Consider the following 15,873-nt stretch of genomic DNA (forward strand, 5'->3'; position numbering starts at 1 on the left):
GGCTCACACTGCAACTGCCTGTACAGATTACTACTCAGTGCTATATACAGGTGTGGTCACTGCCGGTACTACAGTATACATGAGCTGTAAAAAGTAGTTCCCCCCTTAAAGGTATATACATTACAAAACTGAATATCGCAGCGCAACGTGCCACAGCGCCACATGCTGCAGCACGGCATGCTGCGGTACTGTAGGCCTTCCTCCCACTGTTAAGGGGGAGGTGCCTGCAACAGAGCGATCCCCGATCGCGAATGCCGGCAAAAGTGCCCGGCACCGAGGAGAAGTGCCGGGCTCTCAGGAAACAGCCGGCAATGCCGCGGGGGGGAGGGGGTCAGGAGGCCGGGGACGGAGGTGCTGGCAGGCGGCAGCCGAAAAAGGCGGCCGCCCCGCACCTCCACCTTAACTTGCGCCGCTGCCGGCACAGTGAGGCCCCGTGAACCGGGCGCGGGTAGCGAACAGCGCAACTGCGGCGTTCGCAACCAAATATCGTGAACGGGGCGCGAATGGGGTGCTGCGCACACCGATGACGTCATCGGTGGCGGCGCAGCGCAAAAGGCTAACGCCACCATTATCGCCCCAACTCAATATCGCGGGAGGCGCAGCCAGTGGCGCTACAGCTACTGCCTGCCTCTTTAGGCGCTAACAAGTGGCGCTACTCACCCAATTTCTCCCCCTTTGAGTCATCCGGTAGTCGTGAACTTTGCTTTTTAATTGCAAGTCTTTCTTTATAAGCAGATATTAGGACAGGTGAGCAAAAGCTTGGTCAGAGAGGTAGGTTTTAAAGAGGGTCTTAAAGTAGGAGAGAGAGCTGGAGAGACGGAGAGGTTTAGGGAGGGGATTCAGAACTTTGGGCCAAGACAGCTGAAGGCACGGACACCTATGGTGGGCTGATAAAAATCGACGATGCGCAAGAGGCCGGAACTGGAGGAGCGTAGAGATCTCGACAGGTTGTAGAGGGCTGGAGGAGTTTACAGAGATAGGGAGGAGCGGGGCCATGGAGGGATTTGAAAACAAGGATGAGAACTTTAATATTGCGGCGTTGGCGGACTGAGAGTCAGACTTGGTGTACATTCGGATATGGGCAGCAGAATTTTGGAACAACATAAGGCAGTAGGGTCAACATCTGCTTCCTTAAAAGCGGAAAATGATAACAACAACAACTTGTATTTATATAGCGCCTTTAACATAGTAAAACGTCCCAAGGCGCTTCACAGGCATGTTATAAGACAAAAACATTTGACACCCAGCCACATAAGAAATTAGGGCAGATGACCAAAAGCTTGGTCAAAGAGGTAGGTTTTAAGGAGCGTCTTAAAGGAGGAAAGCAGGGGAGAGGTTTAGGCAGGGAATTCCAGAGCTTAGGGACTAGGCAGCTGAAGGCACGGCCACCGATGGTTGAGCGATTATAATCAGGGATGCTTAAGAGGGCAGAATTAGAGGAGCGATGATATCTTGGGGTAGGGAGGTGTTGTGGGGCTGAAAGAGATTACAGAGATAGAGGGGCGAGGCCATGGAGGGATTTGAAAATAAGGATGAGAATTTTGAAATCGAGGTGTTGCATAACAAGGTTTTGGTTGAGTCTTTTTAGGCTACAATAAAGTATAACAGCTTGACAGTAAATACCAGAAAAAGAGCCAATGTTTTCATTGCATAATTACCGCCTTTGAATGTGCTTTTTTTGTTTCCAGTTTGTTATGTTTTCTGGTAAATTCCACTAATCGTTAATAAAAATGTTAAACTGTTTAAAAAAAAAAATAGATTTGTTCAATGAATTTTCTACTTACTGCGGTAAAGGAAACAGTGCTGAGGAATGGGACACTTATATCCCAAATAAAAACAGAAAATGCTGGATCTATACAATAGGTCCAGCAGCTTCTGAAAAGATGGGTTAGTATCATGAGTGTAGAGTCTTTGTTAGAAGTGTTCTGACAAAGGGCCTGTATTGGAAAAATGCGCACATTTTCTCTTTTCAGATGCTGGGAGTCCTCTGATATATATTTCTTAAATTCTGGGATGCTTATCCTCTTAATTTCAACACCAAGCACTCACACTTTCCCCTCCTTCCCAGTAATTAAATAGAACACAGTACTTTGGCGCTTTCTCACACTGCCCCAATAATGTCCTTTTAACACTGGCCTCAAAAGAAGATTAGGGCCAATTTTAACTCGGTCCACCAGGTGGTAGCCCTAAAACCGGAGTGCTGCTCTTGCCACCCTGTTCCTGCTCCTATCCCACCGGCAACATTTTTCCTAGGGCCTTTACATGGACGGCCCAGGCATCTGCCTGAATTAAGCGGGAGGCTCACTGAAGTATGCAGATAAGTTTTCTGTGATGTTCGTAGGACCCTGATGCAAATTTGGTGGCACCTATGGGCGGAGTAAGTGCTACGCACGCTCTTCCCTGTTGTACTGGGTTGTGATTGGCCTGAGCAGCTTTTCTGAAAGGGAGCACTGCTGGCGTTCCAAGAACAGCCCAGAATTTTTTTTGGGGGGGGGCATTATATTTTTGTGGAGCCAGGAGGAACGCCTTCTGGCTCCGCAACAAAAACAAACTTGAGGGTCAGGCCCAGCTCAAGCCCGCCCATCTTTGTGTTCACTTCATCTCCCTGCCCCCAGGAGCTACCTGCGGGCTAGCTTGGCATCTGAGCTGGCCAATATTGCGGTGGCTGGTGTCAGTGAGCTGCAGCGGGATGCCCATTCGGGATGAACAGCCCATTCGGGGAAATGGCAAAGATGCTCAGGCTTTGAAATGGCGCGGGCCTCCCCCCAGCAAGGTCAGATGGGCGTGCTCAGCCTGCTGCCCGCCCGTTCTCCCCCGGCAGTTCAAATTGGCCAGATTGCCTCCTGCACCCGCACCACATTTCCTTTTCTCATAGTGACCATCCTATCACCTCTGTGAGTAAGATTGCATTACAATCGATAGCCACTAGCACAAAAAAGAACACCACCTTCATGAAAAAATATAATCGTGTGGCAAGCCAACCTTCCACATTCAGCAAATCTAATGGAGATTGCACTGAAATGTGTTAATGAGTCACAAAAGTGTCAGTTGCCCTTGTGTGTGCTGTCATCACAGTGAAAATTATGCTCAGCCTTTCCTTTCCCCTTCACAGACCAACAAAGATCTTCTTTAAATAAAATCTGTACCATGATCTTATCTCCTTAAAGTGCTGTGTTGAAATTAAATCAAATGTGTTTCACCTAGGGCATTTAACAACCAGCAAAAAGAGGCTATTTCTCTCTCCCTCCCCCACCCGATCTACCTGGACTGGAATTTGGATCCAGGTCACAAAGGTGAAAGGACAGTGGTATCCGTAGATGGTCACAAAATCAGACGTGGATGAAGCTCATGGTCTTATTTCTGATATTTGGTGATGATGAGAATTCATTGGAAACCTTAATAATTAATGCCTCACACCATGAGAGACAAAGGTAAAAGCATAAGATGGACTTTGGTTTAAAAATCAGACGTTTGAGGCCTAATTTTGCAAGGCTCCACTGCCAGCATGGAGTCTCGCGAGTAGCAAGCATGAACCAGCAATGTTACAGGCCTATCTCCGATGAGCAGTCACATTTCATAAGGCTCCACATTGGTAGAGAAACCGTGCAAAATTAACTCTTTGGTGTCAGGTTTTAATATTTGGAGTTTCTGGATCCACCATTCAAAATGGAACTGATGGCATTCCAGGTCTAAGTCGCTGTATTATCTATTCTCCTTTATTGAAAAACATTCCCTAATATGTTGCCTATTTTTCTCAGGCTGACGCTAATATTATCCTGCCCAATGGACTTGAAAAATTTTCCAATGGATGTACAAACATGTGCGATGCAGTTAGAGAGCTGTAAGTAACTGGATTACATGTGCATGTACACAACACTCATTTCAGCTTCCGTTGAACCATATCAAATAACAGCAGTGAATAATAAACTCATTCATAAAACTTGCTAATCGTGTCGTGGCATCTATTCCATTCCATTTCATAAGTCATGTGTTATACACCAAAGCCACCTATTATATTTTGTTTTCATATTAAGTTTGAAAACTAAATCTGCTGGCCCATGAGCTCCAAGACAGCAGCGGTTCAAGAAGGTGGCTCCCCACCACCTTTTCAAGGGCAATTAGGGATGGGCAATAAATGCTGGCCTTGCCAGCGACGCCCACATCCCATAAAAACAAATAAAAAGAAAAGACGTTATTGTTTCATCCAATCCTTGTAGTAATTGTTTTTACATGTCTGTCAGCAACAAATAACCAAAACTTCAGAGCTAAATAAATATGCTCTTTAATGTGCAGCCATCTTAATTCTACATCGTACAAACAACCTCCAATAAGAGGGAACAGTCTGAGGTTGTCCTTGACTTCGCTATTAATACAGCATTTCAATTCAATGCCGATACAGTCTGCTTCTCTTCATCTCCATTGGACTACTGACATGTGTGGCCTACTTCTGTCTCCAACCATTTCCACTGTATCCTTGACCATCCCCAACATCCTGAACATCTTCCATGCTCCAGATCCATGAAAACATATCATCATTGGACATCGAAGGTAAAGATTCAGTAAGCCAGTCTTCATTCCAGTGCTTCACTTTACATCTTTTAACATGCCTCACCCATCTGGCTCATAATGTGTTTTGTTGATTTCAACAAATCTCTTTGAGTTCATGGATACCTTTGTTGTTGGCCTGCAGTTGGATACACAATGTACGATCTGATATTTGAGTGGTTGGAGAAAGGGGCGGTGCAGGTTGCAGATGGGCTGACCCTGCCACAGTTTCTTCTAAAGGACGAGCAGGAGCTAGGGTATTGCACAAAGCATTATAATACAGGTAGGTCTGATTCATCGTCGGAACAGTAGAATCTCTTAATGGGAACTCATCTTGTGAGGGTAAGAATTAATCCGGTCGGCATGTCTAATTAAATATAGCCATGGTGTGGAGATGCCGGTGTTGGAATGGGGTGGACAAATGTAAGAAGTCACACAACACCAGGTTATAGTCCAACAGTTTTATTTGAAATCACAAGCTTTGGGAGCGCTGCTCCTTCATCAGGTGAAGTGGAGAGATGCATAAAGACACAGCTTATATAGTCAGAGAATAATGCCAGATGAGTACAGGTAATCTTTCTAACTGCCATTTATCACACCTCAGCAGAGAGATAATCACAGCAATCAAAGGTGTGAATGGTGTCCAAACAGGTTAGTCAGGAAAACATTACATCAAAGAACAATGAGGTGGGGTCACAAGGGGTCAAATGTTGCAGATGCTGGGGTCTGTATGAAAAACAAAAAACAGACAAAAAAACATTTTTTTTGCTAGAAATCACAGCAGGTCCGGGCGTATCTGTATAGAGAGAACAAGCCAACGACGACTCGAGTCTGGATGACCCTACGTCAGGTGGGGTTACATGTAGCGTGACATGAACCCAAGATCCCGGTTGAGGCCGTCCTCATGAGTGTGGAACTTGTCTATCAGTTTCTGCTCTACGATTTTGCGTTGTGTGTCTCAAAGGCCGCCTTGGAGAATGCTTACCCGAAGATCGGAGGCTGAATGTCCTTGACTGCTGAAGTGTTCCCCGACTGGGAGGGAACACTCCTGCCTGGCGATTGTTGCGCGGTGTACCTTCATCCATTGTCGCAGTGTCTGCATGGTCTCGCCGATGTACCATGCTCCGGGGCATCCTTTCCTGCAACGTATGAGGTAGACAACGTTGGCCGAGTCACATGAGTATATACCATGTACCTGGTGGGTGGTGTCCTCACGTGTGATGATGGTATCTGTGTTGATGATCTGGCATGTCTTGCAGAGGTTGCCGTGACAGGGTTGTGTGGTGTCGTGGTCGCTGTTCTCCTGAAAGCTGGGTAATTTGCTGCGAACGATGGTCTGTTTGAGGTTAGGCGGCTGTTTGAAGGCAAGTAGTGGAGGCGTGGGGATGGCCTTAGTGAGGTGTTCGTCGTCATCGATGACATGTTGAAGGCTGCGAAGAACATGGCATAGTTTCTCCGCTCCAGGGAAGTACTGGACGATGAAGAGTACTCTGTTGGTTGTGTCCCGTGTTTGTCTTCTGAGGAGGTCTATGCGATTTTTTGCTGTGGCCCGTCGGAACTGTCGATCGACGAGTCGAGCGTCATATCCCATTCTTACGAGGGCGTCTTTCAGCGTCTGTAGGTGTACATCGCGTTCCTCCTCGTCTGAGCCACGGCAACCTCTGCAAGACATGCCAGATCATCAACACAGATACCATCATCACACGTGAGGACACCACCCACCAGGTACATGGTACATACTCATGTGACTCGGCCAACCTTGTCTACCTCATACGTTGCAGGAAAGGATGCCCCGGAGCATGGTACATCGGCGAGACCATGCAGACAATGCGACAACGGATGAACGGACACCGCGCAACAGTCGCCAGGCAGGAGTGTTCCCTCCCAGTCGGGGAACACTTCAGCAGTCAAGGACATTCAGCCTCCGATCTTCGGGTAAGCATTCTCCAAGGTGGCCTTCGAGACACACGACAATGCAAAATCATAGAGCAGAAACTGATAGCCAAGTTCTGCACTCATGAGGACGGCCTCAACTGGGATCTTGGGTTCATGTCACGCTACATGTAACCCCACCTGACGTAGGGTCATCCAGACTCGAGTCGTCGTTGGCTTGTTCTCTCTACACAGATGCGGCCGGACCTGCTGTGATTTCCAGCAAAAAAAATGTTTTTTGTCTGTTTTTTGTTTTTCATACAGTCCCCAGCATCTGCAACATTTGACCCCTTGTGACCCCACCTCATTGTTCTTTGATGTAATGTTTTCCTGACTAACCTGTTTGGACACCATTCACACCTTTTGATTGCTGTGATTATCTCTCTGCCGAGGTGTGATAAATGGCAGTTAGAAAGATTACCTGTAATCATCTGGCATTATTCTCTGTCTATATATGCTGTGTCTTTATGCATCTCTCCACTTCACCTGATGAAGGAGCAGCGCTCCGAAAGCTTGTGATTTCAAATAGAACTGTTGGACTATAACCTGGTGTTGTGTGACTTCTATAATTAAATATAAACATGGTAAAGACCTCTTCCGTTTGGTAATTAGAGCAAAATGAGGAATCCTTTCTTTTGGAATGATATCGCTAGAGAGGATGACCAGGGGAATTCTTAGCTCCCCAGTAAGCACAATGTTTCCTTTATTAAATATTTCCTGTTGTACCATTGAGCAGCCCATAGTTAGAAGAATGAGAGGGGATCTTACTGAAACACAAGGTACTGAGGGGGCACGACAAAGTAGATGCAGAGAGGATGTTTCCCCTCGTGGGGAAATCTAGAACGCGGGGGCACAGTTTTAAAATAAATGGTCGCCCTTTTAGAACTGAGATGAGGAGGAATTTCTTCTTTCAGAGGGTCGTAAATCTGTGCAATTCTCTGCCCCAGAGAGTCGTGGAGGCTGGGTCATTAAATACATTTAAGGTGGAGATAGACAGATTTTTGCAAGATAAGGGAGTGAAGGGTTATGGGGAGTGGGCAGGGAAGTGGCTTTGAGCCCAAGATCAACCATGATCTTATTGAATGGCGGAGCAGGCTCGAGGGGCCAAGTGGCCTATTCCTGCTCCTATTTCTTATGTTCTTATATTAAAACTGGGGTGGATTTTGTGAATTAACACTCCCATCAAGTGAATATCAAGGCCTAGAAATTGGGTTTTGGTCTTGCCAGGGCTGTAGCGCCAGAAAGTTTGCACCAGCGGTAATGCGGCAGCGCGCGACGAAAATTCGGGTGCGCCGGGCCCAGACGGCGGCGGGCGCTAAAACCCTCCTTTAGCGCCTCAAAACGGGCGTGAACTTGGGTTTCCCGGCGCTAATCCCCCGCTGCGGCACCCGATGCGGTGTGGCAGGCGGGGGAACTGCAGGCCTCCTCCTCCTGTTAAGGAGGAGCTGCCTGCAGCCGACAACTGTCCGGCGGATTGACCCGACATCTGAGCCCGGCACCTCGGGGAAGTGCCGGGCTCGCATCAGACACTGATCAGGGCCGCGGGGGGGGAATGCAGGAGTCCGGGAAGGGAGGTGCGGGCAGGCGGCCGCCGGGAACGCGGCCGGCCGCCGCTCCACCTTTATGCGCCGGCGCACACTGGGGGAAGACTCTGTTGCCAGAGTCTTAGTTGCACCTGCCACGGGCGAGGCGGGCGCAACTGAATTTCGGCTTGGGGCCGGGTTACCACGGCAACCGGGACGCTGCGCACACCGATGACGTCATCGGTGCCGGCGCAGCGCTACCGGTGCAACGCCGATTTAGGGCCCCAGGGAATTTCTCAACTGGCCATAACTCCGGCGCTAGGCCCTCTAGCGCCTCAAATGCGGCGCTAAGCCTACTGAATTTCTAGGCCCAAATATTTGGGCATAGATGCATGCACTGCACAATGTTCCATAAAAACATAGAAACATAGAAGATAGGAGCAGGAGTAGCTCCATCCATTAAAATGAATGGGCAGAAAATCATGACCTCTACACTTCAATTCCTGATATGCACACTTGTCACATGAGAGAAATTAATCAACAAATCTATCTCCTTTTCCTTCAACAGTTGTGGTTAAGCTATTCGTTTATTGTTGTGCTGCTGGTTATCACTCCACGTGGGCTGAATTTTCCTCTACTATACCACCCGAAATGGTAGGAAACTGAGAGGGTGAGGCCGACTGCCGCCTCGCCACCCTGACCTCACGTTTCCTCCCCGTCATCCCCGTGAGGACACTGCTGGTCACCCCAAACTGCCTGGTGCATGTCAATATCATAGGAGGGTGGGATTTCCTTCCTGCCAGTTCTTGTTACTGCTGTACCCCAGGACTGCCTGTCCAGGCTAATGGAGGTAATGCTCCCAAAGTGCAGCAATGGATAGAGAGGGACTAGTAGAGACCTCCTCTCCCTTCATTCTGACCCTCCTACTCACTTGCCTGGGCCTCTGTTGAGGTCTTCACCAGCTACAGCTCGGGGCACCTTTGAGGCTCTTCTGCTCCTTTAAGGTCCCTCACCACCTCTTGTGATGCTGCAGTACCCCTGGAGTTTCTTCAGTAACACTGATGGGCTCCCTCTTGGTGGTGGAAATCCTGTTGCGACCCTGCTGTGCATGGGTACTGGACCCCCAACCCAGGAAAATGAATCTGGGCTGTGGTGGTGTCGGCAGTGTGGGTGGATGGCCCATCCTGCTGGAACTGCCATTCTGAGGAAAAGCCAGCTCCATAAGTCCCAAGCTGGACATCGCAATGTTTAGCCTGCCCCTCAGTTTATAACTATTTGTCCGTTCAGCTGTAGATCAGTCTGATTGGTAATGGGTCAGGGTAATTATACCTCTAACGTTCTAGTAATTCTGGTTATCTGGTCATTCATTCACTTGCTCTTCATAGGACCCATGTGCAAATTGTCTGGCACATTTGCATACATAACAACAGTGACTACACTTCAAAAAGTAATCCATTGGCTGTAAAGTACCATGAAACGACCTAATGATCTCATAAGGCACTATGTAAATGCAAGTTCTTGCTTTTTTATTAATGTTGCTGAACAATGGGTTTAGCTAGCATTGAGATTGATAATAACATTCTATAAAATATTGCTTATTGAAAGTAGCTAAGGTGACACTTGTATTACAGTGCTATCTCCAGAGACAGGTCTATCCTTGGAGGCAGCATTGTTACAAATACAAGGCTTTCGTAATAACAACAGAAAATGCTGGAAAAACTCAGCAGGCCAGGCAACATCTGTGGAGAGAGAAACGGCCCCGATTTTCTGCCAGCCGTCGGGCGGCTTTTTAGGCGGCTGGGGGCCGAAAATTGGCGAAAAAGCGGGTCGTGACCACCCCCCCCCCCCCCCGCCTGATTCCCCGCCCGGTCCGACTTTCGGACCGCCGTTTCTCCGCGACCCGCCTCAGTCCTGGCCGCTGCTGGCGGGACTGGTCGTCGGAACACTAATGACCTTGTTGCAGTAGATTTTCCGGGGCCGTTGCGAATTTGGGGCTTTCCCCACGTGAAACACGCTTGCGGGGAACCCCGCTGATGAGACCTGGTGTGAAGCTTGCCGGCTTGCTTGCTGTCAGCTGCAGGTCAATCGGAGAAGCTGCGATTTAAAGGGACAGCACTTGTATGTTGAAGGACCTTGTTGCTGCAGGTTTGGGGCTACTTCTTCAAGGCTTAGGCACAGCTGTGGAAGGTTGGAGCCTCACACACTTCTCCAATGCGATCTCCTGGGAAGCCCCTCTCGCCACCCTCACTCAGCGCTTCCTCAGCAAAGGCATCTACGAGAAGCATGGGACGCCTTTTTTTCCTTCCCTTCTTGCCATTAGAGGATCTCCAGCAGCAGAGGCGGCAGCAGCAGAACCAGGAACAGCAGGATCAGCAACTGGAGCACCAGGCTGCTGCTCACTCACCTGAAGCTGCACAGGCCAGAAGGGGCCAGTGCTTGGAAGTGGCTTGAGAGCACCTTGCTGCGCTTTAGGGGGCCATGGGGACCCGTTTCTGCACTGGCAGTTCTACTCAGAAGGACTTCCATGAAGATCTGGTTTCTCTGTTCAACAGATGGCCAACTCTCCTCAAGAGATGTCATTCTCTTATGAGCACTCACCATGTTTTGCGTACCCTGGTGTGTTATCTCCTCCATGGAGGTTGCCAACCTTTCCATGGTGATGCGTTAATGCGCCAATGACTCCACAAAGGCTCTGCTCAAGGTCGCTATGGACTCCTCCATTCGCTCCGCACTCGCAGCGACCCTGGAGACAAAACCTGCCAGAGACTCCTGCTTCTGTGCATGGAGATCCATCACCTCTTCTCTTGCGGATGGACCCAGAGGCAGAGGATCGACATGCAGCGCAGCTGAGCTGAGCTGGCAGAGTCCTGCGCCCTCCGACGAGGACTCTCCACTGCTGTCCCTGTCTCCAGAATCTGCTGAGGCTCACTTGTGAGCTGTGAAACACCAGGTGACAACACTACTCTATGTCCCGAAGGTCCCCCCGAGGTGTGAGTGTCTGCGCTGGTGCTGGGTGCGCTTACTTCTGCTGACGCTGCGCCCTCAGAGGTTGGAGCTTCCTCTGAGGAGTCTGGCTGCACAGCCTCTTCCTCCTCCACAGTGAGGATGGGGGCTCTGGATGGTACTGTGGGGGAGTAAAGGAAGGAGTTAGAGATGTAATGCCAAGGTTCTTCTGGTGACTCCCAGCAAGTTGGCATCTGCTGACACCTGCATCCATGCAGCATTGGCCTCAGTGGGAGGCCTCTTCCTCCCTGACCTAGGGAAGAGGACCTCTCTGTGGGCCCTAACCCCATCCAATAATGCCTGCAGTGAAGCCTCGTCGAGTTTGAAGGCAGCTCGGGGTCTGGCACTGGCCACAGCTGCTGCAGGCTCCTCTGCCATCCTGTATGGTTCGTTTGGAAGCCTTCAGAGGATGCAGTGCTTGCTATGGACCTTGAAAGCACCATGAATGATGACATCATACTGTGAGGATTTCTGACTCGAATTGGATTATTAGCAAGGGTTCCCACATGCTGGGAATTAATTGGCCACTTGAGGGAAAATTGCGTGGAGCTGGCTGACACTTTTTTATGTGTGTCAGAAACCCCATATTCGGGGAAACCCGACCATTTCCCACACAAGCCGAAAATCGGGGCCAACGTTTCGGGTCGAAACCCTTCTACAGAACTGAGGAAAAAAAGGCAGGAAATAAAAAGATTAAAAGGCAGTTTGGGGACTGGGAAATGGGGGAGGGGATGAAAGAAGAGACATTAGGAGATATTCAAGGTGAGACGAGATGGTAATAGGACAGGTAAAGAAACAAACAATGGCTCTAGATGAAGTGTGAAATGCGCTGGCAGAGTGAGAGACAGCTGCCATGTGGGAGAGAGAAAAAGGAAAAGGCACAAACCGAAAGTGTGGATAAACAATATAAAAATATAATAGGGGCCGAGGTTATGATCTGAAATTGTTGAACTCGATATGGAGTCCGGAAGGCTGTAAAGTGCCTAATCAGAAGATGAGGTGCTGTTCCTCGAGTTTACGCTGAGCTTCCGTGGAACAATGCAAGAGGCCGCGGACGGTGAGGCCTGAGTGGGAATGGGGCGGTGAATTGAAATGACAGGCGACCGGAAGCTCAGGGTCACCCTTACGGACTGAATGGAGGTGTTCCGCAAAACGGTCACCCAATCTGTGCTTGGTCTCTCCCCAATGTAGGGGATGTCTCCAGAAGCAGATGAGTCTCCAAGAAGCCTCTGACATCTTTTTTCCAATTTATTTTTTTATTTACTCATTCATGGGATGTGGGCATCGCTGACAATGCCAGCATTTATTGCCCATGCCTAGTTGCCCTTGAGAAGGTGGTGGTGACCCACCATCTTGAACCGCTGCAGTCTGTGTGGTGAAGGTGCTCCCACAGTGCTGTTGAGTAATGAGTTCCAGGATTTTGACCCAGTGACGATGAAGGAACGGCAATATATGTCCATGTCAGGATGGTGTGTGAATTGGAGGGGTGGTGTTCCCACTGCCCTTGTCCTTCTATGTAGTACAGGTTGTGGTTTGGGAGGTGTTGTCGAAGACGCCTTGGCAAGTTATTGCATTGCACCTTGTAGATGGTACCACTGCATCCGTGGTGCGCTGGTAGTGGAGGGAATGAATGTTTAAGGTGGCGGATGGAGTGCTGATCAAGTGGATTGCATTGTTCTGGATGGTGTCAAGCTTTTTGAGTGTTGTTGGAGTTGCACCCATCCAGGCAAGAGGAGAGCATTCCATCACACTCCTGACTTGTGCACTGTAGGTGGTAGAAAGGCTTTAGGGAGTCAGTTGGTGAGTTATTTGCCACAGAATACCCAGCCTCTGGCCTGCTCTTGTAGCCACAGCATTTATGTGGCTGGTCCAGTTAAGTTACTGGTCAGTGGTAACCCCCAGTTGTTGATTGCTGGAGATTCGAGGATAGTAATGACACAGAATGTCAAGGGGAGGTAGTTAGACTTTCTCTTGTTGGAGATGATCATTGCCTGGCACTTGTGTGGCACAAATGTTACTTGCCACTTATCGAGCCTGGATGTTGTCCAGGTCTTGCTCTATGCGGGCACGGACTGCTTCATTATCTGAAGAATGGCGAATGGAACTGAACACTATGCAATCATCAGCAAACATCTCCACTTCTGACCTTATGATGGAGGGAAGGTCATTGATGAAGCAGCTGAAGATGGCTGGGCCTAGGACACTGCTCCGAGGAACTCCTGCAGTGATGTCTTAGGGCTGAGATGATTGACCTCCAACAACCACAACCATTGTCCTTTGTGCTAGGTATGACCAGTGTTCCCTGCACGCTGCTCCAAAGAATCCGCACAGTCAGCTTGCCGGCATTTCAATGTAAAAACCGCATATGCGCATGGCCAAAAGAAATTACAGGGAACATAGGGTATGACTCCAGCCAGTGGAGAGTTTCCCCCCGATCCCCGTTGACTTCAGTTTTACTAGGGCTCCTTGGTACCACACTCGGTCAGATGCTGCCTTGAGTCCAGGGCAGTCATTCTTACCTTACCTCTGTATTCCACTCTTTATTCCTTGTTTGGACCAAGGCTGTAATGAGGTCAGGAGCCAAGTGGTCCTGGTGGAACCCAAACTGCGCATCGGTGAGCAGGTTATTAATGAGTAGGCGCTGCTTGATCGCACTGTCGACAACACCTTCCATCACTTTGCTGATGATTGAGAGTAGACTGATGGGCCGGTAATTGGCTGGATTGGATTTGTTCTGCTTTTTGTGGACAGTACATACCTGGGCAGTTTTCCACTTGGTCGGGTAGAGGCCAGTGTTGTAGCTGTACTGGAACAGCTTGGCTAGAGATTCAGCTAGTTATAGAGCACAGGTCTTCACCACTACAGCATTACTATTGTGCCATAAAAATGTTGTTTTTGATGTGTGTGTGCTACCTATGTACATGTATGTATTCACTTAGATCATTGTCCTGTAATGTCATTTTTAGCAGTGTATAAATCTTTTTATAATCCAGCCCTCATGGTGAATTAAAAATGTTTAAACCCATCTCTAATACTGTGCTCAGCATCTCTCTTCTCTTTCTCTTAGGCAGTCCCTCAGAACCGAGGATGACTTGCTTCCACATTAAAAATGAGTTCACAGGTGACTGATGAGTCCAATGCGGGACCTACAGTCTCTGTCACAGGTGGGGCAGACGGTGGTTGAAGGGGCGGGTGGGTGGGGTGTTTGGGTTGACGTGCACTCCTTGCGCTGCCTGCGCTTGGCTTCCGCTTGCTCCCGGCGAAGAGGCTCGAGGTGTTCGGCGCCTTCTCGGATGCTTCTCCTCCACTTTGTGCGGTCTTGGGCCAGGGATTCCCAGGTGTCGATGGGGATGTTACACTTTTTCAAGGAGGCTTTGAGGGTGTCCTTGAAGCGTTTCCTCTGCCCACCTGGGGCTCTCTTGCCGTGCCGGAGCTCCGAGTAGAGCGCTTGTTTTGGGAGTCTCGTATCAGGCATGCGGACAATGTGACCCGTCCATCGGAGCTGATTGAGCGTGGTCAAAGCTTCGATGCTGGGGATGTTGGCCTGAGCAAGAACACTGACTGCTCAGTATAGAAAAATGATGTCAAATTTGTACATAATTTCACAGAATCACAGAATCACAGAAACCCCACAGTGCAGATAGAGGCCATTTCGGCCCATCGAGCCTGCACCGACACATATCCCACCCGATCCCTGTAACTCCTACACCAACACATATCCCACCCTAGCCCCGTAACCCCACGTATTTAATCCCCCTAACACTAAGGGTCAATTTATCATAGCCAATCAACCTAACCCGCACATTTTTGGACTGTGGGAGGAAACCGGAGCACCCGGAGGAAACCCACGCAAACACGAGGAGAATGTGCAAACTCCACACAGATTTGGACCAATCTGTCACCTGTTTTGTACAGTAAATCATCTGAACTCCCAACCATCAAATAATAATAATTCAACTTTATTGTCATTGTACAATGCACAACGAAATGTGATCTTGCAAGCTCCCATGAGTCCAGTACAAATAACATTAACATTAAACGTAAATAGCACCGTCCTGGGAGAAGCAAAGCCGCTGCGTCTGTACGCGCCGCCATTCCATTTCCACCATTCCTCCTGTCCGCCAATCTTCAGCCCAACGCCCAGGCCTGCTCACCAGCTGCCCCTCCCGTGACCTTCTCACCAACCACCCCTCCTCGGGGCTCCTTCCGTGACCTTCTGCACCTGGTCTTCCCTGATGGTCACCCCTCCAGGTACTAACCAGGCCTGGCTCTGCTTAGCTTCCAAGCCTTGCCAGTGACCCTGTCCCTAGTCCCAGGAACAGGGCTTTTCCTTCAGCTCTTGGTTTGAGACATGGACAAATTGACAGATTTGCTGAGTTCGAGTCCACAGTACTTTTCCTTCTGCTAACCATGTTAATTGTCTGTGTATTAGAACATAAGAACATAAGAAATAAGAGCCCCTCGAGCCTGCTCCACCATTCAATAAGGTCATGGCTGATCATCGACCTCAACTCCACTTTCCCACCCGATCTCCATATCCCTTGATTCCCCGAGAGTCCAAAAATCTATCTATCTCAGCCTTGAATATACGCAAAGACTCAGCATCCACAGCCCTCTGGGGCAGAGAATTCCAAAATTCACAATCCTCTGAGTGAAGAAATTCCTCCTCATCTCGGTCTTAAATGGCCTACCCCTTATTCTGAGACTATATCCCCTAGTTCTAGACTCTCCAGCCAGGGGAAACAACCTCTCAGCATCTACCCTGTCAATCCCCTTCAGAATCTTGTATGTTTCAATGAGATCACCTCTCATTCTTCTAAACTCCAGAGAGTATCGGCCCATTCTACACAATCTCTCCTCACAGGACAAC

The 15,873-nt window shown here is 49.1% G+C and overlaps 1 protein-coding gene across 3 annotated transcripts in view; it reads left to right on the forward strand.

Moving 5' to 3' along the window:
- The window catches only part of LOC147107352 (glycine receptor subunit alpha-2), a 273,836-nt gene that overhangs the window by 115,527 nt on the left and 142,436 nt on the right, over window positions 1–15,873 (forward strand). For all 3 annotated transcript variants that reach the window (XM_086006290.1, XM_086006291.1, XM_086006292.1), the window contains 2 exons: window positions 3,759–3,841; window positions 4,691–4,828. In XM_086006290.1, the coding sequence (XP_085862416.1) occupies window positions 3,759–3,841; window positions 4,691–4,828 (221 nt within the window). The remainder of the gene's footprint in view (window positions 1–3,758; window positions 3,842–4,690; window positions 4,829–15,873) is intronic.

This window comes from Somniosus microcephalus, chromosome 14 (genome assembly GCF_052327205.1).
Source record: "Somniosus microcephalus isolate GS21.2 chromosome 14, FLI_Smic_1.0, whole genome shotgun sequence".
Taxonomy (NCBI): Eukaryota; Metazoa; Chordata; class Chondrichthyes; order Squaliformes; family Somniosidae; genus Somniosus; species Somniosus microcephalus.